At 50.1% G+C, this 27,185-nt stretch overlaps 1 protein-coding gene across 3 annotated transcripts in view; it reads left to right on the top strand.

Moving 5' to 3' along the window:
- The window catches only part of MYO18B (myosin XVIIIB), a 289,444-nt gene that overhangs the window by 797 nt on the left and 261,462 nt on the right, over positions 1 to 27,185 (top strand). For 2 of the 3 annotated variants that reach the window (XM_017853159.1, XM_017853151.1), the window contains exons 2-10: positions 1,841 to 1,998; positions 6,858 to 8,171; positions 8,858 to 8,924; positions 9,671 to 9,783; positions 11,100 to 11,276; positions 16,398 to 16,596; positions 19,613 to 19,755; positions 21,249 to 21,349; positions 25,143 to 25,206. In XM_017853159.1, the coding sequence (XP_017708648.1) occupies positions 7,017 to 8,171; positions 8,858 to 8,924; positions 9,671 to 9,783; positions 11,100 to 11,276; positions 16,398 to 16,596; positions 19,613 to 19,755; positions 21,249 to 21,349; positions 25,143 to 25,206 (2,019 nt within the window). In that variant the 5' untranslated portion in view covers positions 1,841 to 1,998; positions 6,858 to 7,016. Of the gene's footprint in view, positions 1 to 1,840; positions 1,999 to 6,857; positions 8,172 to 8,857; positions 8,925 to 9,670; positions 9,784 to 11,099; positions 11,277 to 16,397; positions 16,597 to 19,612; positions 19,756 to 21,248; positions 21,350 to 25,142; positions 25,207 to 27,185 lie in introns of those variants that run through there. The other variant, XM_017853143.1, reaches the window with a different exon arrangement.

Raw genomic sequence — 27,185 nt, 5'->3', positions numbered from 1 at the left:
GGGGGGGGGGGGGGTAGACCAGCTGTCCCAGCTCAATCCTCATGGCAGCTCTGATGAGCACTGGAGTTTGGGTGGGAGGAAGGGCACATGGGGGGCAGAGGCAGGGCTGTCAGCTGCCAGGTTTATGCCACAGGGGTGGGTTTCTGTGGTCCCTGCCTTCGGGCACCACAGAGAACTGGAAACGGGCTCTCCTTATTCCCCTTTTGTACTTTTCATGATATGCTACGAAGGGCTGCCTCTTTCTAAGATGCCTGTTACCTCCTGCACCCTCACTCCACCTTGTGCATGTGATCTGATGAATTGCAGGTGGGAGGGTGAGAAGCTACTTTCTGGCTGCCTCCTGCCTGCCCCTGCCTCTCCCAGCCTGATCCAAAGTGGTGTTGGAAGCTGCAGAGTGTGTCTTAAGACACCTGCTGAGTGTGCCTTAAGACTGTCTCTCAGCCAGGTGCGGTGGCTCACGCCTGTAATCCAGCACTTTGGGAGGCCGAGGCAGGCAGATCACGAGGTCAGGAGTTCGAGATCAGTCTGGACAACATAGTAAACCACGTCTCTACTAAAAATACAAAAAATTAACCAGGTGTGGTGGTGTGTGCCTGTAATCCCAGCTATTCAGGAGGCTGAGGCAGGAGAATCACATGAACCCAGGAGACAGAGGTTGCAGTGAGCCAAGATCACGCTATTGCAGTACAGCCCGGGTGACAGTGCAAGACTCCGTCTCAAATAAAAAAAGACTGTCTCTCACTTATGAAGTGTCTTCAGTCCCAGATCAGAGTGGAAAGAAGGGAAATGATGTTGATGTGGGCCCTGCAGTGCTGCCCTTGCTTCTCTGTCTCTGGGCAGAGGTCTGCATCCACCAGCTTTATCCCATGGCCTTGTCTGCCGGCCTTTCCTATCTCCTTTGAATTCCTCCCTTATCAGTTGGGCTGCAGACAGCAAGTCTTTACCACACATGCACAGAGGTTCTTGATAAGGAGGCTATTTTAAAACAACATGGAGCTCTTCCATATAAAGTACTGGTGACTTTTTTTTTCTTCTCATGGGCTGTCACTGATGCAGGCTAAAGATATACTTCAGTCGCCCGCAGCCGGTCCCATGCCTCAGCCTCCAAGTTGCTATGGCCTACAGAGGGGTCTCAGCTGTACCACAAGTCCAGCTAGTGCTGGCCTAGGCCATATTTCTGGGGGGGTAAAATACCTGGTCCAACCTGCCTGTTCTAGGACCCAGTGTTAGAGAGCCCCTGGCTGGCCGAGTCCTGGTTTAAGGACCATCAGGAAGCCACAGCACTGTGTCAGTTGAGTGGGTTGGAGCCACAGAGTCAGATCCTTATATACATCATGGCTATAAGCGCTTCCCTATCTTACCATGTTCCTGGCGCACAGTAAGTGATGAATTGGTTCATCTGTTATGTTAACTATAAGCTGAGGGGGACCAGGAGAGTGTGGATGATTCCCTGAGATATCCACCCCTTTCTGGAAACCGGAAAACCTCCTTTCAGAGCAGGTCCTCCTAGAAATGGGCATGTCCCATGGCAAGGAAGGGAACCAGCAGCCTTGACCATGCAAGTGATTGTTCGTATCACAAGGAGACGGGATCCAGGCAGAAATCACATTGACCCGCATAATTCCGGGCTGCCCCTGCGTTCCATTTTCATGCACTGTCTCAGGGACCTCCCTGAGTCCTGCTGGGCCTCACCTGCTTGGCTGTGGCTTCTCATACATGGGCTTGGTCAAGTATGTCCTCCTCCGCCCCCTCCCAGGCTCCATTGCAAACTTCTTGAAGGGCAGCTTGCTGCTGCTGGTTGACTCACTGAGCTCTCTCTTTCCTTGCTTCTGCAAAACAGATTCGGGAAGAGGACAAGAGCCCTCCACCGTCCTCGCCCCTCCCCTTTTCTCTGTCATCCCAGGGGGCTTCATTAAGCAACTGGTCCGGGAGACTGAAAAAGAGGCCAAGGAAGCGAGACAGAGGAAACAGTTAGCTCTCGCCGCTCCGGAACGAGAGGTAAGTGGTTCCTAAGAAGGGGGACCAGATGCGTTTCCATTCTCATCATGCTGTCTTGTGAGCTTCCTCTGAGTCATTTGTCATCCTGCCTTTGCTCCTGCTATCCTGGCTTTGAGGAATGTCGTTTATTCAACTTGATCTATTGAGCTCTTGTGTACCCTTCAAAACCCAGCTCAAAGAGCACATCTCTGGAAAGTTCTTCCATTGTCTTCCTTCTCTGAATCTTGCTACACTTTCTATGCCTGTCTTAATTGTGGCTGGTTGGCATAGTACTTATTTGATTATATGACTTATTTGACCAGGAGTTCCTTAAGCATGGAGTCTCGCTCTGTCGCCCGGGCTGGAGTGCGGTGGCGCGATCTCCGCTCACTGCAAGCTCCACCCCCCGGGTTCACGCCATTCTTCTGCCTCAGCTTCCCAAGTAGCTGGGACTACAGGCCCGCTACCATGCCTGGCTAATTTTTTTTTGTATTTTTTAGTAGAGACGGGGTTTCACCATGTTCGCTAGGATGGTCTCGATCTCCTGATCTCGTGATCCGCCCGCCTCAGCCTCCCAAAGTGCTGGGATTACAGGCGTGAGCCACCGCGCCTAGCCTACTTGACCATCCTAGCGAACACTATTTTTATAGAAAAGGAAACCTAGATACTGGCTAAGATGTATAGTTGGTTCACTTTAAGCAGAAAGCTATTGAGTTGGTACTAACTGGTGTAGTTGCATTGATTGTTAAAATATTGAATCCTTCATACCAGGTGGTAAATGGTTGAAACCCTTGGGCCCCCAAGTGCCCTCCAGCTGCTGTGTTTACCCAGGTCCCTCTCCTGAGTCCCTTGGAATGGCTACAATCCAATAATTACAGGGTTAATGCTTGGCACAGGTAGGAACCTCAGTACCTTCCTCCTGCTGGTGTCCCTCCTGATTGGTTGATGTCCACTAAAAATCCTTAGCTATTCTGAATAGCGCTGCTGGATTGAAGCAATAGTTGAATACAATGTGGCCTCTACGCTTTAAGGATTTGTAAACTTGTCCCTGGTGGTGGCCAGTACTATTTCTCTCCTATCCTCTTTAGCCTTGGAACCTGGGCAGGATGACAAGGCAGACCATGAGAGAGGCAGGCTTAGAGTGCAATGCATCTTGGGAGTATCCCTGTGTTAGGCAGAAAGGGCATCTCTTTATGTCTCTCCAGTGCCCCCTTCAGACAAGATGAATGCTGCAATGCCTGGGCTGAGAGGTCTGGTGGCCTCAGGGCCTGGTGTTGGCTTGAGCCCAGTGACCCATCCTGGCTCTTTCTTCCCCTCCCCTTCAGTTTTGGTTTGCTCGGCTAGTCCCATATGTGCCTGCACCTGTCCGATGAATGACTTCGATGCATTAGAGAGGTCCTCCAGCAGCTGAACAGCAGCAGCTGCTGAAATACCTCAGCCAAGTCTTTCTTGGGGAGGTTGACAGGGAGGACAGGCTCTGTTCCCACTCTTGCCTGACCTAAGGCATAAGTGGGGGCCAAAGCTCACCCCAGCAGGCTGTTGTTAGGTTATGATGAAATGTTACTGTGTGCTGTTTATCACCAGACAATGCTTCTGTACTGCTCATGGGCTCATTCGATACCCGTGCAGCAATGCAGGTGGATGGGATTCTACCCATTTATCACAAGTGGAGACTGACTTCAAAAGAGGTCAAGTGATTTTCCCAAGGTCATAAGACCAGATAGAGGCAGAGCAAGGAGGGGAGCCTGTGTGTTCACTTCTCTCACAATATGCCTGGAAAAGGACCAGTCTGGTGAGTGAGGTGGCTGGGGTGGTGCCACAGAGACCTGTGGGGAAAGGGCTCTGTGAGATTGACACCAGCAGTGCTGGTGTCACTGGGAGCAAGTAAAGAGGCAGAGCTAAGCCATGGATGGGGACAAACAGTTGCTGCTGTGCCTGGATGGAGATTCACAGCCAAGATGCAGGATGGCGCTGAGCCTCAGCCCACAGCAGGTGGCTGGACCATGGGCCAAGATATTCCTGGGGCTGGAGCAAGGGAGCCTCAGGACATGTTTCCACAAGGCAGCAAGCTCTGGCTGGTTCCTGCCAATTTAACTTTCTTGTCCCAATCAGTAAATAACTCTGTACTCTCTTGCCTTGTCCCAGCACAACTGTTTCATTTGATCCTCATCTAATCCTTGCAAGAAGCCATCAGAATCCATCCTATTTCGCAGGAATGGAAAACAAGGTTTAGGGAGGTGACCCGGTTCTCCTAAGGCTACCCAGCCGGTGAGGAAGAGGGAGAGGCTGGAATAACACCGGAGTGGAAAGTAGCCCGTATTGAATGTCAAGGAGACCTAGATTCCAGCTCTGGCCTTGCCACTTTTTGTGGTCCTGGCTAAACCCCTTCCCCTTTGTTGGCCTCAGTTTACTCATCTATAAAAATGTGCTTTAGTTTCCTATTGGCCCCAGTGATTCTAGAGGTGCTGTTTCCTCTATATGCTAAGAAAGGTGGCAGGGTGGGGCGACCAAAGACTTTGATGACTTTGAAAATCCAAAGGAAGAGAATTCATGGGCATATGAGGGTGGGGTGGGAGGAGGCTGGCACGAATTATCTTGTTTGGCCCACCCCACGTTACTGTCTCCTCTGTGGTGGTTGGTTAAAAATAAGGCACTGACTCACTTTTCGATATGGTGTAGACAGTGGTGAGATTTGCCAAGTGCAGTCAATCCCCCTTCCAAGGCTATTTCCTGCCTTCCCCCAGAAGGTCAGGAGGAGCTACTCGGCCATGGGCCCCAGAGTCGTGATGCTGAGCTCCAGCTGTACCTCATAATCACCCGGGGAGTCACAACCCAGACAGACTAAACCAGAGTCTCTGGGAATAAGGCCAAGGCATTAAGGTTTTTTAAAGTACCCCAGGAGATTCCAGAGAGCCCTAGAAAGACAAGGAAGGGCGTCTAATATGCAGCAGTTAAAGGCACTGGCTTTGGAGTCAGAGAGAACTGGTTTTACATTGCGTCTTTGTAGCTGGGTCTCCTTACATCTTTGCATCTGCTTCTGTGCTTGTAGAATGGGGAGAAGTTCAGAATCTACTCCAGTTGTTCCTTAGGAGAATTAAATAGGAGATTGCATGATGGTGATACAGGGCTCATTGCAAGGAAGATATAAATGATAGATATTATTATTGTCATTATTACAAAGATGAAAACAGAGACTTTGCTGTGGCATCAGCCACCTAAAACAGGAGAGAGACGCCAGAATGGAACGCAGAAGGTGGCCTCGCTGTGACTAGCATAGTGCTCTGGGACTTTGTGCAAGCTTGGAACAATTTCTGATTGAGGTCTTCAGGCAAAGATGTGTAGAGAGGAGCTACAGGAGATATTTGAGCTGGGTATAGAAGATGAGTAGACCATGGGCAAGTGAAGAGGGGAAAGGGCACTCTGGGCAGCAAGCTCAGAACAGGCAACAGCCTGGAAGCAGGGGAGAGTCAGGTGGGAGAAGGTGACCAGTACAGTTCATGCATGGGAACGAGTAGGGACAATAAATATGGTCAGATGGCAGGCTGGGGTTCCTTACTGAGGAATTTGAAAGACCAACGGTGGTGTCAAATGATTTTCCTATAGGCTGTGGGCAGCTACCCAAATCTTTTGATCTGGTTTAAAATGGCTGGCAGCACATTGAAGGGACAGCAATTCACAGGCTGTGGGGTGAGGGATAGCAGACATGGGTTTGGAAAAAGAGACACAGATGTGAAGCTTGGCAGGGTGGAATCAACATGCTCCTGGGACTGGTTTGAATGCAAGAGGAGGGGGAGAATCCCAGATTCCCAGGCACGGGTGTCTGTGAGGCTGTGCTAGCATTGTCCAGGATGGAAGAACCCAGGCTAGGGTTGGTGGTGAAGCGAGACATCAGGGTGGAACTTGCTTATGAGGTTGAGGTCTTTTTCTGCAGAGATGGAGGCACAGCTGGACCTGTGAGCTCTTCAGGCCACAGCCAGGCTGGTTTGAGGATGAAGCTCTGTGCAAGGCTAAAATTACAAGGCAGTAAAAAGGCCTGGGAAGGGGGCAGGCAGTGGAAACCCCTTGGGTGTTATGCAGCCACCAATGTCTAGGTCAGGCAAGAGTGGGGGACCCCAGGGGCAGAAACCAGAGCCCTCAGCTGGTATGGGAAGTGTGATATGGGGACCAGGGCAGTGGAAGTAGCTCAGTCTGTTCCTCTCTCTGTGATCTCAAAGTGCATTTCCACATCTCATCCTATTAAAGATCTGAATGGTCAGGTGGTATTTGCCTGCATTGGGGAAACCCAAAGCCCAGAGAGAAGAGATGGTAGCCCAGATAGAGATAGAGAGGAAGTCTTGCTGGAGAGTGTTAGAGGCAAGATGAGAACAGGTCTTCTAGTGACAGGCCCTGAGTCCTTTCCTGGATCCCCTACTGGCCCAGGAAGAATCCACACAGAAATAACAACAGTAGTAGCAGTAGCTACTGTTATTGAGAACACACTATGTGCTGGGCTCAGTTTCTACATATTCTCACACATTCTCACACCTAACCTGCAAGGTGGGCTTTTATCATCCTCATTTTATTGATTAAAAAACAGACTCAGAGAGGAGAAGTCATTTAGCTGAGGTCACACAGCTATAGAGTGTCAGAGTCAGGAGTTGAACTTGGTTCTGTTGGGCTCCAAAATCCACTCCTTCCACTCCATCACTTAACTTTGAGGGGCTGGGCCAAGGTCAAGGGTGCTAGGCTTGGCTATGCCTGTTGAATCTGGAGGTGCTCGAGCATCTGTGGAAGGATGAATGGAGAAGTGAACAACGAAATGAATCAATACGCGTGAGTGAATGGCAACGCCGTCAGGTCAGCAAGCAGCTATGTAGGCATGGTTGTGTTCTCTCTCCTAGACCCCAGAAATTTCCATCAGTGAACCCAACAGCAAGTCCAGCAGTGGCACCAGATCTGGAAGCCAGCAGATCTCTCAGGACAACCAGTCAAGCTCTCCTGGGAGCTCAGACATTCTGAGCAAGGAAAGCGAGGGGACCGGCAGCCCCGACCCTGAGGGGATGACCAGCATCAATGGTGAGAAGGCCCAGGAACTGGGCTCCACTGCAACACCAGCCAAAAAGACCCTCCCCTTCAAGAGGGGCATGAGGAGGGGTGATGTGTTGTTGATGGTGGCCAAGCTGGACCTGGACTCAGCCAAGCCAGAGAGGACTCATCCCCATGACACGTCCCCTTGCAAGACCCCTCCCCCAGTCACAGACACTGGAAAGGAAAGGAAAGGGGAGACCTCTAGGGCTCCTTGTGGCCCCCAGGCCAGCACTGAGATCTTGGCCCCGAAAGCTGAGAAGACCTGGACTGGGGGTCTTGGGGACGCAGGCCAAGGAACTGTGGCACTGAAAAAAGGCGAGAAGGGTCAAAGCATAGTGGGGAAGGGGGGTGGGACCCCCAAAACCAAAGAGCTGAAAGAGGCTGAGCCCCAGGGCAAAGACAGGCAGGGGACCAGGCCCCAAGCCCAAGGGCCCAGCGAGGGGGTGCGACCAGGGAAAGCAGAGAAGGAGGGAGGGGAGCCCACAAGCCCGGTGGAAAAGGAGAATGTCTCCAAGAACGTAGGGAGTGAAGGGAAGCACATAGGGCCCCACATCCCTGGGAGAAAGTGGGGAGGTTTCCTGGGAAGAAGGAGTAAGTGGGATGGTCCCCAGAATAAGAAGGACAAAGAAGCGGTGCTCTTAAGTAAGGCAGAGAAGACAGGTGAGCCTCAGACCCAGACAGAGAAGAAAAGCCAAATGCAGGGTGAGTTGGGGGATGATCTGAGAATGGGGGAGAAAGCAGGTGAGCTTCGGAGCATGACTGGGAAGGCAGGTGAGTCCTGGGATAAGAAGGAAAAGATAGGGCAACCCCAGGGTAAGTCCGGGAAGGCAGGCGAAGCTCGGAGTCAGACGGAGAAGGGCTGTGAAGCCCCAAAGGAGGTGAGCACGATGGTGGAGTCACCAGTGGCTGCTGGGAAGGGAGGCTGGTCAGGAAGAAGTGGGCAGGAAGCAGAGGGGCCCTGCTCAAGAGAAGATGTTGGGTCTGGTGCCCTGGAGACAGAGCTGGAAGGACCCAGCCAGCCTGCTCTGGAGAAGGATGCGGAAAGGCCTCGGATACAGAAGGAGAACCAAGATGGGCCAGCCCCCCAGGAGGCGGGCAAAGGAGGCCAGAGCAGAAACTCAGAGCAGGTGAGGGGGCTGCGGCCCTGGGAGCGCGGAGGGGCAGACAGGCCCCCTCAGAGATGGAGGGATGGGAAAGATCTGCCCCCAGGGATGGGCAAGGGGTGGACGGGCGGTGGGCAGCGAATTGGAGAGGTGTGGCTGGAACTGCGAGGCACCCAGAGGAGGGGACGAGCACTTCCTTCATGAGCAGAAGTCCTGAAGTTTCCATTGCACCTGCCCTGGAGTGGAATTCCCCACGGAGTGAGGGGAGGTCCCCAAAACGTGAGGTGTCTCCTCATGGCTGACACGGTAGAGCTTGCTTATGATGTCACACCACAGCTTTCAGACTTGGAATGGCATAAAAGCAGATTGTTAAAAATGCAGATTCCTGGGGCTAGCCATGGAGTCTCTTTACAAAGACCAGGAGTGGGGCCCAGGAATCTGCATTTATTTATTTATTTATTTATTTGAGATGGAGTCTTGCTCTGTCACCCAGGCTAGGGTGCGGTGGTGTGATCTCAACTCACTGCAAACTCCGCTTCCTTGGTTCCAACGGGAATCTGCATTTAAATAAGCACACTCCCTCTCCCGTTCTCCCCCAGGAGATTCTGATTTGGATGGCCCCAGACCACACTGTGGGAAACCCCTGTGGAAGGTGGAAGGTGGGCAGTGGTGCCATTTGCTGGTTTAATTTATGTGATCTTGGTTCTCAGGCTTCTGAGGACAGATGGTATGAGGCAGAGAAAGTCTGGCTGGCTCAGAAGGACGGATTTACTCTTGGTAAGTAGGGGTGTTAGCACCTTTGGAGGGTCTGAGTCTTCTCTTGTGCCCCCTACTGCTGCCAGCCATATGTTCTAGGTCCTGATTACACTTTGAGCGTCAGGAGGGGAGAGGAGCAGTGGAGACTGTCTTTCAAAGGCATTTGTGTCTTGACAATGAGTTATTTACTTACTGAAACCCATTAATGCAACACGCATGCTTGCTTTCTATGATGTTCTTGAAGGAACCCAGAGTCAGGTACCAGTGGCCCAATAGATTTGATCTCATAAGTCTACTTTTGTCGATTGGTTGTGGCTGATCACTGCACTCTACTGAGAAGTGATTTTGAGTCCCAGTCTGAACATGGCTGGGAAGAGTGGTTGATTAGTGATGTCTGCCATGGGCACTGGAGGGGGAAATGGCAGCTTGTATGCCATCATCTGCCATTCCAGGTCTGTGTATGAGATAGGTCAGTGTACCCAACTGTCTGGGTGCCTACTCTGTGCCTGGCACTGTGACAGCTGGTAAAAGCCTAAGGTGAGTCAGACTGAGCCTGACCTTAAAGGATTTGGGGTCACAACTCAGAAAGCTCCAAGTGAATAGACCCCAAATGGAGAAGATGTAGCCTCTTTCTGACCTGTCCCAAGCCTCCTCCCAAGCTTGCTGGCCCGGCTTAGAGCCTCTCTTATCTCCTGCCCTCGCCTCTTTCCCCTCTTCCCCTCCCATCTCCTCCCCTTTCCCCTTCTCTCTCTGGGATGTCCAACCAGCTACGGTGCTAAAGCCAGATGAGGGAACAGCAGACCTGCCGGCAGGAAGGGTGAGACTTTGCATTGATGCTGACAAAAGTATCACTGAGGTGGATGAGGAGCATGTCCATCGGGTGAGTCCCCTGTCCCGCTGCCCCCCAGCTCCACACCCTCTTTCCCCAGCCCTGCAAGAGGTTTCCTTGTACCTGACTACCAATACCATTTTGGCTTGATGCCCTGTAAGGAGTTATAGCAAAGAACCCCACTGAACTCATTGCTTTGCTGGAGGGATACTGTTAGGGGGTCATTCACCCTTTCCTGTGGTTTCTCTTAATGAGGACACATCAAGGGACATGTTTGTCAGGTCTTGGAACTGGGAGTTCTTCTGATGGACCCCCAAAAATGACTGCTTTTAATTTTATACATATTGCAAATCATACTACAGAGCATGCTTCTGTTTTCACTCTGGCTGCCAGGGAACTCAGAGCCAAATTTGCTGCTTGCCCTTAACCACAGCATAGGTTCCAATGGCCTATATTTTGGCATCAAACTTTCTTTCAGCTTTGCACTTTAAATTGTTTTGAATACATTTTTTGTTGTGCACCATAAATCCTTTTGAGGACAAATCACAGTGTAATGATAGAAAAAAAGGTTCTATCATGCCCTTTCCACCTCCTCACAGCCTGATAATTTAGAAGGAGTTTTCCTCCTTGCTCATTGGCATTCCTTTCTGCTCCTCCTCTGCCCACCTCAGGCTTCCTCTCCCACGTTGGGCGTTTACAAAGGCTCAGTGGCCTTGCAAGAAAGGCTGATCCATGAGAGGGCTCAAGCTTGGCCCAAACCCGAGACTACTAGGTTCAGAAAACTCCCTGAAGCTGGAGAGAACGATAGGACGCCTCTTAGAATAGATGTTTCAAGAAGCAGCTTCACACACCCCTTGCTTCTAAGGGTTTGGATGGTTTCCTAGGAATCAGTGCATGATGGGCTATGAGACCAGTAAGGCGGTTTGGCCATTGGCCTCCTCTCCTGGGTATCACGGAGCATATTGACAGCTTCTCCATAAGACCCAGAAGAGAAGGAAATGGCAGTGAATGCTCGCACACACTGGAGCATCACCTGTCTTTTTGTGGTGTTTGAGATTCAGAAAGTGCTTTGAATTTTGTCAAGTCTGCCTTGGGAGCGTCTGCCCTCATGGTGCACCGAGTGGAGGACCACAGCAAAGAGGGGTTGCCTCATAGGTTGCACAGAGGACAAGGAGAAGGGATGGCCCTATTTTATTCGTAGGGCTTCATCACTTCCCATGCAGAGTCCCTGTGCTCTGTTCTGGTCTTTGGCACATAGCTCTCAAAAGGAGGGCTGTGTGTGTGTGTGTGTGTGTGTGTGTGTGTGTGTGTGTGTGTGTGTTGGGGGCCCAGGAGGCCAGAGGAGACTCTTTGTGACGGTTTCACAGGCCAACCCCCCTGAGCTGGACCAGGCCGAGGACCTGGCCTCTCTCATCAGTGTCAACGAATCCAGTGTCCTGAACACGCTTCTGCAGCGCTACAGGGCTCAGCGGCCGCACACCTGCACGGGACCTGATCTGATCGTCCTTCAGCCCCGGGGGCCCTCGGTGCCGTCTGCAGGGAAGGTGAGGTGGGACCATGGGGGCAGGGCTGGGGAGCTGAGGGCAGGAGGGTCTGGGGCGATCCCTCTGCATCTGAGGTGACAGTAGAACCATGAGAGCCCCCCGTCTACCTGTCTGCAAGCAGCGTCCTTCTCGCGGCATTGTGGGCATCCTGTGGCGTGGACCATGAGATTACCCCATTCCCTGGGTGGAAAGATAGTCACCATTAGGACAGAAACAGCAGCATTAAATATCACAAGAATAACGAAAGAAAATACTGAATGAGTATGAACTCTACCAGACACTGCCTCATGCACCGTGTATTAATTAACTCAGTTCATTCTCACATACCCACCTGAAAACACAGGTACTGTGATTAGCCCATTTTACAGATAAGAAGAGCCGGCTGGGCCAGCCGTAGGCTAAACTCTCAGGTCTAGCAAACAGAGGAGCTGGGAGAAAACCCAGGGCACCGGGCTCCTGTGTGCTCTTGCTGAACTCTCGGGAGTCCTGAGCACCCACATCAACGGGGAAACAGAGGCTTCAGTTGTGCTTTAGTTTTTTTCATCTCTAGTGTAGAAACGGCCGATTTTTGTTGAGACCGACAAGAGCAAAGGCAATCTCTAAGCGCCATCTTGTGGACGCACGAGGCACCTCAGCCGAGTCACTGAAGCGCGGCTCCTTCATTCGTTCAATCCGTAATGATTGAGCTACTGATTGAGGCGCTTCTACCGGACCAGGCACAAAGAACAGCAGGGAAGATGCCGGGCGAGCAAGCCTGCCCTTGTGGAGTTGCTGTTTTAGGAAGAAAAGACAGACCATCAACAATAAAGATAAGAGTGGCCCGAGCAGATGAGTGGAGGAAGAGGTGGGAGAGGTTGGGAAAAGCCAGGACAGGGCCGGGTCAGTTCTCAGGATAATGATTCTGGCTTTTACTCTGAGTGGGATGGCAGCTACTGTGGATATTTACTTACTTACTTACTTACTTACTTACTTACTTACTTACTTACTTACTTTTGAGACGAAATCTCGCTCTGTCGCCCAGGCAGGAGTGCAGTGGCGCGATCTCAGCTCACTGCAAGCTCCGCCTCCCGGGTTCCCGCCATTCTCCTGCCTCAGCCTCCCGAGTATCTGGGACTACAGGCGCCCGCCACTGCTCCCGGCTAATTTTTCTAGTTTTAGTAAAGACGGGGTTTCACCGTGTTAGCCAGGATGGTCTCAATCTCCTGACATTGTGATCCACCCGTCTTGGCCTCCCAAAGTGCTGGGATTACAGGCGTGAGCCACCGTGCCTGGCCGATTTTTATTTTTTATGAACTGGGCCGCCTCCCCAGCCAAAGTAGGCTTACAGAGAGTCCCTACTGAGGTTTTTAGCAGAGCAATGACATGCTGTGACTTAGGTTGTAAACGGATGCCTTTGGCTGCTGGGTAGAGGACTGATGGGAAGAGGCTCAGTGGAGGGAGGGAGGCCTGTCGGAGGCGAGACATCTTACCTGCGTGCTGTTCTGGAGACTCAGTGGGAAGTCACAAGCCCCTAGGACACCTGGTGTCCAGGAAAGATCATGATACTTCTTCTGGTTTCCATGTTCTCCTCTGCCAATTGGGGGTGAAAAGCCACATCTTACCCTTTGGGGCCCTGTGGAACAAACCCATCCCTAGTCCCTGAGAAATGCTAAATCCATTAAAGGGGATATAGTGGCCCTGTACCCCTCTCTCCAAGATTTTTCTCCTCTAGAGTGACCCACGCCACCCCTTCAGTCACTCCTAGCGGCTCTCCCATCACAGCTGTCCATGGTCAAGGGCCCTGGGAGGACCTCAGAAGCTCTGGGTGGGCCAGAGCTTGGCACGTGCCCTCTCCCATCCTTGTGGTGAGTGCTTAGGCTTCTGTTACTGTAGCCCAAGGCCTCTGAGCTGTCTGAATTGCCAAGTGACTTCTCTGGCTCCCTGGAAATCCCTGGAAGGGACATTTTTATAGGCCCAGATAGCAAGCAGGCCCTCATTGACCATCCTGGACCGAGGCATCGGAACTTAGGCAAAAGTGCTAAAAGGTGCAGGCATTGGTACACACCCTGAAGGTAGATCCCCTACCTCCCTTCCTAACCCTGGGGTGGGGTGTGGCACTGGTCCCCACCCTTCCCTCAAGTCTTCCAGCCTCCCACACTCAAACCCACACCCATCTCCTGTCCTTAGGCTGGATCAACCTCTGATTCCCCAAATGGCCACCAGGTGGGAGCACAGGCTTGCGGTGAGGCTGAGACCACCTTGAGGATGGGCTAGGTGGGGTCTGGGCCACACTGGGGCCTCTCTCACTGTGGGGCTAGCCCCACCGGGGTCTGGGTGTGTGCCCGGGGGCGTGCAGGTCTTGGTGAATAAGAGCGTGAGTTTGAGCATGGGTGTGACCACGTGGGTATAGGTGGGTCCCATCTCTGCGTGTAGAGCCCTCGGCAACTGTTGTGTGCATGTGCCTACAAGCACACTTTTGTGCATGTATGCAAGGGCACATGTACACAGATACGAAGGCACGTGTGTGTGCACACATGTATGAGTGCCTTCAGGAACCTGGCTGTGCAAAATTCTTCCTTCTCCCTCCAGGCAGTGGACCTGAGCGGGCTGATGGATGGGACTGCCTGTTCCTTGAACTTTAGTTTTTCCAGACTGGGGGATGGCTCTAGGACTCAGACTCCAGGACCCTCTGCTTGCCTTAAGCCATAAGGCTGTGTCCAGCCAGTGTGGGGGCATATCCCCGCTTTGCCTGCATTAGGGTCCTGCTGAGCCCTACATCTGGCATCGGGATAGGGACTCATGACTGTTCCTCAGGGGCTTGGAGCAGGAAAAGCCAACAGTGGATTGGGGACGGCCCCAGCCCCAAGCTAGGCACCCAGACTGAGGAGAGGGCCATCATACCGGGGTTTGTGCCCCTAGTTTGGCCAAGGGACTGTGCTAGGGAGGGCAGATGGTGCCTTGCCGAACCCAGTGGGCACCCTCAGTATCCTGGGCTTCGGACATCCTCCTGCAGCAGGGCCCATTCCTCTTGTTCCTTTTGGTGCCTCTCCACTGACCTCACAGTAACCTCCCGCCCTCTTCCCTTGCTGCCAAATCTAATGTCAAGTCTCTGGTCTCCTCTTACTGAACTCAGCAGCATTTCCCTCCCTCTTCCTGGAAACACACCCTTCCTCGGCTCTAAGACTCCGCTTTCCTGGTTTTCCTTCCGGCCCACTGGCCGCTCAGTCAGTCTTCCTTGTGGTCTCCCTGACCTGTCCCTGTCAGGGTGCTCCGTCCCCACACTCTTCCTCGGTGATCTCATCCAGCCTTGTGGCTTTCAAATGCTTCCTGTTCACTACAACTGAATTATATCTTTCGTCGATCATCTCTGTCTTCCCACCAGAAGGCAAGCTCCACCAAGCAGAGACTAAAAAAATCAGGTTTACTGATGTGTAATTTACGTTATTGTCCAGTTCACCTTTTTAGTGCCCAGTTCTGTGCGTTTTTGACTAAGGTGTAGAGTTGTGTAGCTGCTTCAAGCAATCAATTACACGACAGTTCCCGTCACCCCCAAAAGTTCTCTGGGCCCCTCTGTGGTCAACTCAGCCCCAAGTTCCACCCCTGGTAGACACTGATCTGTTTGTTTGTTTGTTTGTTTGTTTTTTTGTCCCTATAGTTTTGCCTTTTCAAAAAAAAAAAAAAAAAAAAAAACCATATAAATGGCATTGTACGGTATGTAACCTTTTGAATTGGCTTCTTCCAGGCCACACAATGCATTGGAGATTCTCCCATGTGGTTTTATTTATCCACAGTTTGTTCCTTTATTTTATTTCACTGATGCACTACTGTACTTATTTGTTCATAGGATGACCACTTGTCCTGGTTTTTCCGGGACTAAAACGTTTTCTGGGACATGAGACTTTCAATGCTAAAACCAGGATAGCAATTTGGGAGGCTGAGGCTGGCGGATCACCTGAGGTCAGGACTTCGAGACAAGCCTGGCTAACATGGTGAAACCCCATTTCTACTAAAAATACAAAAATTAGCCAGGCATGGTGGTGCACGCCTTAAGCCCAGCTACTCAGGAGGCTGAGGCAGGAGAATCGCTTGAACCTGGGAGGTGGAGTTTGCAGTGAGCCGAGATCGCGCCATTGCACTCCAGCCTAGGCAACAGAGAGCAAAACTCCATCTGAAAACAAAAACAAAAAACAAAAAAACAACCAAGATGGGTGATTATCCTAGTTCACTAGTTGAAGGACATTTGTGTTGTTTTAGTTTTTGGTGATTTTGAATATATAGTCAATATAACCAATGACATAGAGGGATTTTTTGTGAACATACATTATTTCTTTAAGGTAAACACCTGTAGAGGGGTTGTGGGGTTGTGGAGAGGGGTAATGAGTGTGCATCTCACTGTAGAAGAAACTGCCAGGCTGTTTTCCATAGTGGCTGCATCATTCAGCATTCCCATTAGCATTGTATGAGAATTCCAGTCGCTTCTCATCTTCAGCAAACTTGGTAGTGACTGTTAAATGTTTTTTCAGCCATTGTAATAGGCATATAATGGTATCTCTTTGCAATTGGCTGGAATTTCCTTTATCCATTTTGTGTCATGCTGTGCCCGAGTGCCTGCTGCATAGTAGACACTAATGGATTATTTTACTGAATGAAGTATGAATGAGTGGATGAAGCACATATGATTTCAGATATCACCTAAATCTGTTACAGCAAATATGTAGCACACATACCACTAATTCCCCCGTGTGCCGTTCCCTGTGTCCATAGCAGACATCACTAATCGTAATGGATAATTATACCCTTGATCCAGCTGCCTCGCTTCAGGCAGATACTATTCGATGCTTTGAGTAACCAGTGAGATGAATCTCATGGACGAATGTAGCTCTCATTCAGGCCTCTAACTAACTAAAGAGGAGACCTAGGCTCAGAAAACAGGCATGGGTTGTCCAAGGACTCACAGGGAGCCAGGGGCAGAACTAGACACACAGGCTTGGCTCCTCACAATAGAGTAAGAAGGGAGGCAGGGATGCAGATCTGGAGGCAGGGACACAGATCTGGACCCTGGGCCTGGGGAGGGGCACTATTTTAGAATGCTCCCTAGGCAATGGCTGGATGGAATGGCTGACACCTGTGATCTTCCTGCAGGTGCCCAAGGGCCGCTGGGATGGCCTGCCTGCCCACATTGGCTCCATGGCCCAGCGGGCATACTGGGCGCTGCTGAACCAGCGGAGAGACCAGAGTATTGTGGCCCTGGGCCGGAGTGGGGCTGGGAAGACTGCCTGCTGTGAGCAGGTCCTGGAACACCTAGTGGGGATGGCAGGCAGCGTGGATGGCAAGGTCTCAGGTACAGTGGTCTCTAGGTGACATGTAGAGTCAAGACGGGGAGAGCTGGAAGGGGGTGCTGAGCTGCTCTTTCTTATATTCATTCAGCTAGCATTCACTGAGCACCAGATACGTGCAGACCCCATGCTTGCTGCTGGGGAGGGCTATCCCTAGGTCATTGGGATATATTTGTTGAAATTAGAATAAGGTACTCCTTCCTCAAGACATTGATGGCTGTTTGCAGAACAGTCATCATACATACATGGACATTGTTAGAACCGGATACTTGACTGCCATCTGCTGGGAAATCATCCTAATATACGTACCCAAACCTAGGAGAGTGCGATGTGATTGAGGCACCCCGGGGATGTGGTGTCTTTGGGCAGTGCACAACCTGCTGAACTGAACAGAGGACTCGAAGAGTAAAGATTCAAGGGCAGAGTCTACACTCATGAGAAGCTAATAGCCAGAGTGGAAATTGAACTGTACCTATGTTCAAACTTGAGTGTTCTTCAAAAAGTGCTGGCAGAGCAGGCTAGGGAAGAAACTCAGGGAGTGTAGAGGAGGGCTGCAGGAGGGCTTTTTCCAGGATGTGATATTTGACCTGAGCCTTAAAAAAAGAATACCAGTTGGCCGGGCGTGGTGGCTCACGCCTGCAATCCGGCACTTTGGGAGGCCAAGGTAGGCGGATCACGAGGTCAGGAGATCGAGACCATCCTGGCTAACATGGTGAAACCCCGTCTCTATAAAAATACAAAAAATTAGCCGGGTGTGGTGGTGGGCACCTGTAGTCCCAGCTACTCAGGAGGCTGAAGCAGGAGAATGGCGTAAACCCGGGAGGCGGAGCTTGCAGTGAGCAGAGATAGCGACACTGCACTCCAGCCTAGGAGACAGCGAGACTCTGTCTCAAAAAAAAAAAAAAAAAAATACCAATTCGTAATAACAACTACAATATTAATAATGATCATAGTAAATGCTTGCTGAAACCTAACATACCAAGTCTAATTCCAAGGATACTAACTTTATTATTATTATTATTATTATTATTATTATTACTGAGACAGGGTCTCACTCTGTCACTCAGGCTGGAGTGCAGTGGTGTGATCTCAGCTCACAGCAACCTTGACCTCCTAGGCTCAAGTGATCCTCCCACCTCAGTCTCCTGAGTAGCTGGGACTACAGGTACATGCCACCATCGTTGGCTATTTTTTTTTTTTTTTTTTGTAGAGATGGGGTTTCAGCATGTTGTCCAGGCTGGTTTAGAACCCCTGGGCTCAAGCGATCCACCCACCTCGGCCTTCCAAAGCGCTGGGATTACAGGTGCGCGTCATTGTGCCCGGCCTCAACTTTTTTTTTTTTTTTTTTTTAAATCTAAAGCAGTCCTATAAGGTAGATACTATTATTGACATTTCGTAGACTGAAGGCATTGAGATTCAGCTTGCCTGATGTCACACAGCAAATTCTCCTAGGGCTGAGATTCAAACCCTGGCCTACTGGCTGTAGAGCTCTCACCACTGTGGCACTGTTCTCAGCTTTTTTTCATTGTTGCACACTCTGAAAGGCCTTTTAAGACATTTATTCCCCTTAATCATTTCCCCTATGGTGAAATGTTAATACCACAGATAAGCCATATATTCCTTTATGTATATTTGTGTTTTATACATAAAATATTTTTGTATAAATTTTTTATATTTATACATATATAAAATATAAAATTATATTTATACAAATATTTTTTATATTTAATTTTTTGTATAAATTTTTTTTCGTACAAATCTCTTTTTACCACCACTTCTAATAATCAGTTTTTACTCATCTCAGGGACAATATCCTCCCATTGAGAATCCATGATGCAGGCAATATTGTGTTTCTAATAATAATAACTATAATAATAACAGTTCCACCTTTGGAATATTTTCTAAGCATGTGACATTATTAAATCTTTTGGTCCTCGGCCAGGCGTGGTGGCTCACGTCTGTAATCCCAGCACTTTGGGAGGCTGAGGTGGGTGGATCACAAGGTCAGGAAATCGAGACCATCATGGCTAACGTGGTGAAACCCCGTCTCTGCTAAAAATACAAAAAAATTAGCTAGGCGTGGTGGCGGGCGCCTGTAGTCCCAGCTACTGCGGAAGCTGAGGCAGGAGAATGGCGTGAACTGCCACTGCACTGCACTGCAGCCTGGGCGACAGAGCAAGACTCTGTCTCAAAAGCAAAAACAAAAACAAAACAAAACAAGAACCCCAAAACTTTTGGTCGTCATGACAGCCACATGAGGATTAGATTTAATTAGTCAATTAATTGGTTGATTATTAATTAATTAATTATAAATAATTAATAATTAACTAGTTAATTTGCCCCAAATCAGGTAACCAGCAAAGGGAAGATCCTCAGTCTCTTCTAACCGCTTGGCTATACTGCTTCTCCACTAGGATTATTCCAATACTTTGCTGAACACCTACTTTACATCTGGCTCATGCTAGAAACTGGAGATACAGTGGGAAGAGGCACAGTCTCTCAGAACGTAGTTGTGCTGTGAATTGCATGTGTCTGAGGGTGGAAGTCAGGTCAGGCTGTATCCAGGTGCTTAGCACAGTGCTTGTTGTGTTGTAGGTATGCAATGAATAATAGTGGGGAGATTATCGGGCTTTGCAAGCCTGCTTCTAAGCTGTGAGTGCAGGCCCCAGAATGTTATCCTCACCTCTTCCTAGGCTCCATTATGTCTGGGAAGCCCTAGGGCAGCCTCTGTTGCCCAGATTGTGCCTATCCCTTGCCCTTCTAGATTGAGTCTTGTTTCCCCTACACCAGGGCTGGTAGTACGTGGTCAGTCCAGCAGTGGGTGCTCAGTGAAATGTATGTGGTTTATAGTTGGGTTGGGCAGGGAGTGGGTGGCAGGAGGCTCACAGGAAGCCCACAGGGGGCTGAGGCCAGGATGAGGACTGGCCCAAGCAGGGGCCATGGAAAAGGTGGACCTGTGCGAGGTGGGAGTGGCAGCTCCCGGTCCATCAGTGACATGTGGCCCTATGCTGCCCCCAACAGTGGAGAAGATCCGAGCCACCTTCACTGTCCTCCGGGCCTTCGGCTCTGTGTCCATGGCTCACAGCTGCAGTGCCACCCGGTTCTCCATGGTGATGTCACTGGACTTCAATGCTACAGGCCGCATCACGGCTGCTCAGCTCCAGGTGAGGCCTCTGGGGGGACATGCAAGGGGGCCCTTGAGGCTGCTGTGTCTCTAGCCCCACTCAGTAGAGCCCACGCCTCCAGCTGGGACTCTAGGATGTGTCTGAAATGGTCATGGTGGTGGCTCACGCCTGTAATCCCAGCACTTTGGGAGGCCGAGGCGGGTGGATCACCCAAGGTCAGGAGTTTGAGACCAGCCTGACCAACATGGTGAAACCCTGTTTCTACTAAAATGCAAAAATTAGCCGGGCATGGTGGCAGGTGCCTGTAATCTCAGCTACTCGGGAGGCTGAGGCAGGAGAATTGCTTGAACCCAGGAGGCGGAGGTTGCAGTGAGCTGAGATCGTGCCATTGCGCTCCAGCCTGGGCAACAAGAAGGAAACTCCATCTCAAAAAAAAAAAAAAAAAAACAGTAATAATAATAATAATAATAATAAATAATGAAATGGTCATGGATCCCCTAACTGGGGCCAGTTGCTCCCCACCTCACTCGGTGCCCTCGAACATCCCTTCTGGAGCAAGCCAGCCCGTCTGTGCTTCGGACTCTCAGGGGGATGAAATATTCATGAGCAAATACAGAATTCAGCCTCTCATTAGCCGGGTCTTAAAAGCGCAAGTTGAAATTAAACAGACACTCGCCAGCCTTCCGCAACAGTCTGTGTGTGATGAACACGTGACCTGTTTGTTCCCAACTCCAAAATCACCCGCACCCCTCCCCATCTCCCTCAAATTTCCTGTTTGAACAGAAAATAGGATTAGGTTATTAGAAGAGTTGTTTGTAAAGTGGAGCTGGTATAATATCCAGACTCAAAGAAAACCCCTCCATGCCAAATAAGTCCCTTTTCTGTCCTGGTCCTGAAATCCTATCCTTAATCACTATTTGGGTTAAGGTATTAAAGGCTTCTATTAAAAAGGGAATATGTTGGAAGGTAGCCTCATTTGATTGTTACTACCTTTGATACCTTAATTGGAATGAATCTATTGCATTAGTTAATTTCCTAGGTGGACTCTGAATTAGTGAGATAAAGGATGAGAAGTTCTGATATGGAGGTTGCCAGCAAAATTTGGACCTGAGATGTTGACTCAAAGAGTGGATCAGAGACTGGGCGTGGTGGCTCACGCCTGTAATCCCAGCACTTTGGGAGGCTGAGATGGGCGGATCACGAGTTCAGGAGATCGAGACCATCCTGGCTAACACGGTGAAACCCCGTCTCTACTAAAAATACAAAAAAAAAAAATAGCTGGGCATGGTGGTGGGCACCTGTGGTCCCAGCTACTTGGGAAGCTGAGGCAAGAGAATGGCATGAACCCAGGAGGCAGAGCTTTCAGTGAGCCAAGATCACACCACTGTACTCCAGCCTGGGCAACAGAGCGAGATTCCATCTCAAAAAAAAAAAAGGAGTGGATCAGAGTGGGGCATCCTCGGTAGCTGGGCATCAGGCATGTGCAGATGTACCCAAAGCGCTGACTGGGTGCCCCTCTACTCTCCCTGCAGACAATGCTTTTGGAGAAGAGCCGTGTGGCACGGCAGCCGGAAGGGGAAAGTAACTTCCAGGTTTTCTCCCAGATGCTGGCTGGATTGGACTTGGATCTCAGGTGAGCACTTGGGGCAGGTGGAGACAGCGGAGAGCAGTGCAACAAAGGGCACCTGTTCTTTGGGGGCCCAGCCTTAGCTTCTGCCCAGTACTGAGAGGCCATGGGACCCAGGGATTAGGAACATGGCCTCCGATTCCAGCTGCCTGGGTACACACAGCTCATGGGCTGGGTGACTTTGGTCACATGTCATCCACCCTGAGCCTCGGTTTCTTCCTTTGTAATGTGGAAACAACACCTTTCTTAGACCTTATAGGACTGAGATAATTTACATTCAGCTCTTTATACATGCTGGGAGTCAAGGCTGTCTGCTGTGATAGTGGCATGTCAATACTGGTCCTGGCAGCGGTATGGGAAGAGGGAGAGGGACAGCAGACCCCCACATCTTCCAGAAGTTTCTAAACTTTTGTGGGAGTTTTGGGTGTATAGTAGGGGATGCCTACATGAGGTTCCTCGGGACAGACCTGCCACTGAGTGGGGCAGTGAGCTGGGTAGTCAGACAAGTCTCATCTTGGAGGGCTTCCTGGAGGAGGTGGCCTAAAAAGCCATCTCTGCCCTTCCCCAAATCTACAGGGCATCATTAAGCATGTGGCTTATGTGGCTTCCTCTCCCAGAGCCTTGGTTTCCTCCTCTGTTGGATGGATGGGCATGGTCTTAGTGAAGCTCCAGGGAGAGGAAAAATTGGGCTTTCCCACATGAGGGGTGATAATTTGTGGTTACTGTGCTCTAACCTCATCACTGTTTGTTCCCCAGCCTTCCCTCCCCCATCTGAAGGGCAGCCTCAACCTGTCCTGTGTGTCCTGGCTAAGGCTGGAGGGACAGCTGTAACCTGCAGAGAGAAGGCAGAGAAGAGAAGGAACTCTCACTTTTCAGAGTGATAGTAACTGAGCAGCAGGGAAACTTCTAGAAGGTCTTGGGAATCTGTAGGAGAACTTGGAGAAGGGTTGTATAGCAGAGTGACAAGGACCACAAACTTGAGGACAAGGCTGTGTGGATTTGTATGTTGGCTTTTCCACTTGTTGGCTGTGTGACCTTGAGCTAATGAGTTCACCTCTCTGAGCCTGACTTTCCTTATCTACAAAAATAGATGTGACTATATCACAGTGTTTTGGTGAGGGTTAAAATATGAACAGGCAGACAATACTTCTTTTTTTGGTTTGTTTTTTGTTGAGACAGAGTCTCACTCTGTCACCCAGGCTGGAGTGCAGTGGCACGATCTCGGCTCACTGCGAGCTCCGCCTCCCAGGTTCACACCATTCTCCTGCCTCAGCCTCCTGAGTAGCTGGGACTACAGGCGCCTGCCACCACACCCAGCTAATTTTTTGTATTTTTAGTAGAGATGGGGTTTCACCTTGTTAGCCAGGATGGTCTCAATCTCCTGACCTCGTGATCTACCCACCTCGGCCTCCCAAAGTGCTGGGATTACAGGCGTGAGCCACCGTGCCCAGCCAACAATACTTCTTAAAATAGTGCCCGGACATAGTGAATGCTTTGTGTGTGTTTTTTGTTTTTGGAGGATTTGATCTGCCTTGATACCCCTGACAGACCCTGACCAGGCCCTGACCAGGTCATCCAAAGAAATGACTTTGGATTCAGAGGGACATGGGTTTGATCCTGGCTTTGCCCCACACGGACTTCTCTGAGCCTTGATTTCTCCTTCTGTAAAATGGGTTCCTACTAGTGCCAACCCCGTAGGCATTTAAATGAGATCACATGTCAAGGCAGCAGGCGCCATGTGCGGTGCATAGTAACAGTGTAATGCGGGAAGGAATAGGTAGGTGGACCCTGAACATAGGAGTTTGAGCCCCACTTTCAGCCCCATGGGCTCACCTCTTGGGACCTCCCTTTTCTCACCTCTCAGAACACTGCAGGACACACACATCACCCCTGTTCCAGCCCTGGAGCCCCACACTGGGGCTCTCTCTTCTGTACCCCATGGGTGGGGCTTGATGCTGGGGATAGAAGCATTGCCTGCTGGAGAGGGGGATTTGGAGGCTTACGCTGGGGTGGACCCAGGAAGGATGAGGCTCACCTGCGGCTAGCAGAGGATGCCCGACCTCCACTCCAAGCCAGGCCCAGGCCCGGGGCCCTCCATGCTGGTGGCATCCTTATTGAGTTTGGCATCCTTAGGAACTGGGCCAAAGCTGCCTCTGAGAGGAAAGGGCTGCCTAGATGAGTTTCAGGAATCCCAAGAGAGTAAAGTGCTTGGAGCAACTCAGTCCCCTCAGGGAGTCATTGTCATTCTGAAGGTCCCTTGTTAATCCCCCAGTTACTTCCCTTTCTCTACCTCTGCTGCTGCCAACTTGGTCCCTCACCGACATGGAAGCTTCCAAAGGTCAAAATCAGGTTCCCGCTTGCTCAAATGTCCTTTCTCCCATGCACTCATGTGGCAAACTCCTAGTCATCCTTCAAAACCCTACTCCAAATCCCTTTTTTAGAGGAGCACCGCCTGATTCTTGCTCCTTGGTCTCTCCTTTCCACCATTTTGGTGCCTGGTATGTGCTTCTGATTCAAAACCCTGCCAGTGCAGGTCTCCCTTGCTCAGCAGATGGACTGGGAGGTCTTCGAATCAGGGGTCCTGTTTTCCTTCTTTTTGCCTTCCCAGTACCTCGCACAGGACTTGGCACCAGGTAGATGCTTCTTCATTATTTGTCAGATTGAATTTCCAGTGAATGGAAGAGACTGTCAGGAAAACAGAGCTCTTACTCCGTGCCAGCCCGGCAGTGTGAGTTTATGTACAATATCTCATTTAATCCTGGGAGGCAAGAAGAGGTAGGGAGCCCATTTTACAGATAAGAAAACGTGAGTTGCAGAGAAGAGAATTACCTTGTCTGCCACATGGCAGCACTGGGGTTGGACTTGAAGCCTAGCTGGTAAGAGTCCTTCCAAGTCATGAGGCAGAGAGGGGTGTGGGGTCTGTAGAGAATCTAGGGAGAGGATGCTGAAGGCCTCAGAACCAGACAAGCTGGCTGGAGACTGATGAGTAACCCCCCACCCTTTCCAGGAACCAATTTGAGCCTGCATGGGGATTGGGGATCCTAGGCCGGGCTCTACAATGGTTTTGTGAGTAGAGAGTGTAATTCGAAGGGGCAGGGGGCATAGCCGTACCCACCCCGCCTTTGGCTTGCATTCCTCAAGCCTGCAAAAGTGGGATGTGGCCCCTCTGCAGGTCTCACTCTTGAGGAGCCTGCAGGTTGAACATGGGAAGGAACCTTAAACATCGTGTTGCTTCATAAAGGGCAGACTGAGGCCGGGAGAGGCGCACATGGCAGGATAGCGCGGAGTCTGGGCTCGAAGGGCCAGCAGACCTCAGCTCAGCTTCTGGCTGCATGTTTGCTAGCTGTGAAGGCCTGGGGCAGGTACCCACTCTCAGTGCCTCTGTTTTGTTAATGGTGAAATGGAAATAATTGTACCGATGGAGTGGGGCTGTCATGAGTCATGTTAGAACTTAACATGCTGCAAGGGCTCATTCATGTTGACTGTTTCAATATTATCCTTGAGTGAGGTCCCCCAGCTGATTAGAAGATCTGGAGTTAGTCCCTGCTCTCCTGATTTTCCTCTACAACCCTTTCTCCTGGGATTTCCTGGCTTTTAGGAAGGACCAAGGGAGGGCTATGCGTGAGGAATATTTGGGAGATCGAAGAAGTCCCAGGGCAGAGTTAGTGGGGCCAAGGCCAGGGACAGTCCCTGGGGTGTCTGGGTAGTTGCATGGAGCCACACACAGTGTGACGACCACCTGCCCTGCCAGGCCTGGTGTGAACAGCCCACTGACTCCTGGTTCCTTCTGTGCTTCCAGGATGGAGCTGAACCTGCACCAGATGGCAGATAGCAGCTCCTTTGGCATGGGCATGTGGTCCAAGGTAAGGAGGAGGTCCCTCAGGGGTGGGATGTGAGTCCGTGTCCCTGGGGCCAGATGGGAGGGTGATGAGGAGTCGCCGTGCAACTTGTCTCCTTTGGTACTGGGGTTCATAGTTGGCAAGGGTTGGTCATGTGGAAGAGTCAGGGCCTGTCTTTGTAGGGTCTGGGCTTGTTGGGTAAAGGAGACTCAGACAAATAAAGGAAACCAGATGTAGTATACGTTAGAGGTAGGATTGGGGCGCTGGAATCAGTCTAGTTCAAGCCCCAGCTCTGATACTTATTAAGTAGGTGAACCTCAGGCATGGACCTTAACCTCCCGGGAGGTCTGTCTCTTCTTCAGTACAATAATGATAGTAGCAGTATCTGCCTCATAGGGCTGTTGTGGGGGTGAAATGAAATGATGTGTATAACGTGCTTGGAACAGGGCTTGGCTTAGATCAATCAATAGGGTGCTCTTTGTCAGTACTACTGGTGGTTAACTTGGGTAGGTGCACTCAGAGATGGTTTCGTGATCAATATAGTCTATGAGTGGGGCCGAGAGTTAGGTATTTCATTGTTTAAAAAAGCAAATGGTTCACTGGTTTGATATTTTATTATTCAATTATTTTAATCATTGTTTTCTCCCTTCTCTCCCAAATACCTTTACCACCACCTATGCTGGGCCTGTGTTATGTTAGGTGTATGCTTCTGCTGAGTGCTAGGAGTATGGTCCTCATCCATGAATTTTTACTTTAGCAAGAGACACAGACTCAGAAATTAATGCAATCATGTGAGATAAGAATGTGTCAGAGATTGCATGAAATGCTGCAGGCACCACAGGATAGCTGATAGAGCTACTTGGCCTTTGCCAGAGAAGACTTCTTAGCCAAGGGAACATTTGGCCTGGATTTTGAAGGATGAATAGGAGTTCACCAGATGGCGGGAATTAGCTAATTTCCACTCCAAAGCCTCTTTTCAAACATACATATCTGGGAAACAAATAGTGCTAGAATAATTGGATATCCTGGTGCCAAAAAAAAAAAAAAAAAAAAAACCCATCCGTATTTCACATGATATACTAAAATTAACAAAAAAATCACAGATCTAATTGTAAAACTTCAAACCACAAAATTTCTAGAAGAAAATGAGAAAAATCTCTGTAACCCTGAGCTGGGCAAAGATTTCTTAAATGAGACATCAAAATCCCAGTCCATAAGAGAACAAATTAACTTTATCAAAAGGATAGTAGCAGTATCTGCCTCATAGGGTTGTTGTGAGGGTGAAATGAAATGATGTGTATAACGTGCTTAGAACAGGGCTTGGCCTAAGTCATCTGCTGTCTGAAAGACACTATTACTATGCAAAAGCAAGCCACCGACTGGGAGGAAATATTTGCAAATCACTTAGCTGATAAAGGATTTTTATCTAGAATATAGAAGTAATTCTCAAAACTCTTAAATGAAACAACCCAATAAAAAAGATGGGCAAAAGATGGAATGCACAAAAAAGTGTCAATGGATGGCAACTACGCACGTGCAAATATGCTCAACATCATTGGTCATTAAAGAAATTCAGCCGGTGTGGTGGCTCATGCCTGTAATCGCAGCATTTTGGGAGGCCGAGGCGGGCAGATCACCAGAAGTCAGGAGTTTGAGACCAGCCTGGCCAACATAGAGAAACCCTGTCTCTGCTAAAAATACAAAAAATTAGGCTGGGGGTGGTGGCTCACGCCCATAATCCCAGCATTTTGGGAGGCCGAGGCGGGCAGATCACGAGGTCAGGAAATCGAGACCATCCTGGCTAACAAGGTGAGACCCCTGTCTCTACTGAAAATACAAAAAATTAGCCAGGCGTGGTGGCAGGGGCCTGTAGTCCCAGCTACTCCGGAGGCTGAGGCAGGAGAGTGGTGTGAACCAGGGAGACAGAGCTTGCAGTGAGCCGAGATGGCGCCACTGCACTCCAGCCTGGGAGACAGCGAGACTGTGTCTCAAAAACAAACAAA

The sequence above is a fragment of the Rhinopithecus bieti genome, unplaced genomic scaffold, assembly GCF_001698545.2.
Source record: "Rhinopithecus bieti isolate Rb0 unplaced genomic scaffold, ASM169854v2 scaffold_2314, whole genome shotgun sequence".
In the NCBI taxonomy this organism is placed as follows: domain Eukaryota; kingdom Metazoa; phylum Chordata; class Mammalia; order Primates; family Cercopithecidae; genus Rhinopithecus; species Rhinopithecus bieti.
The sequence above is the reverse complement of the archived record's forward strand: the minus strand, read 5'-3'. Positions and strand labels throughout refer to the sequence as shown.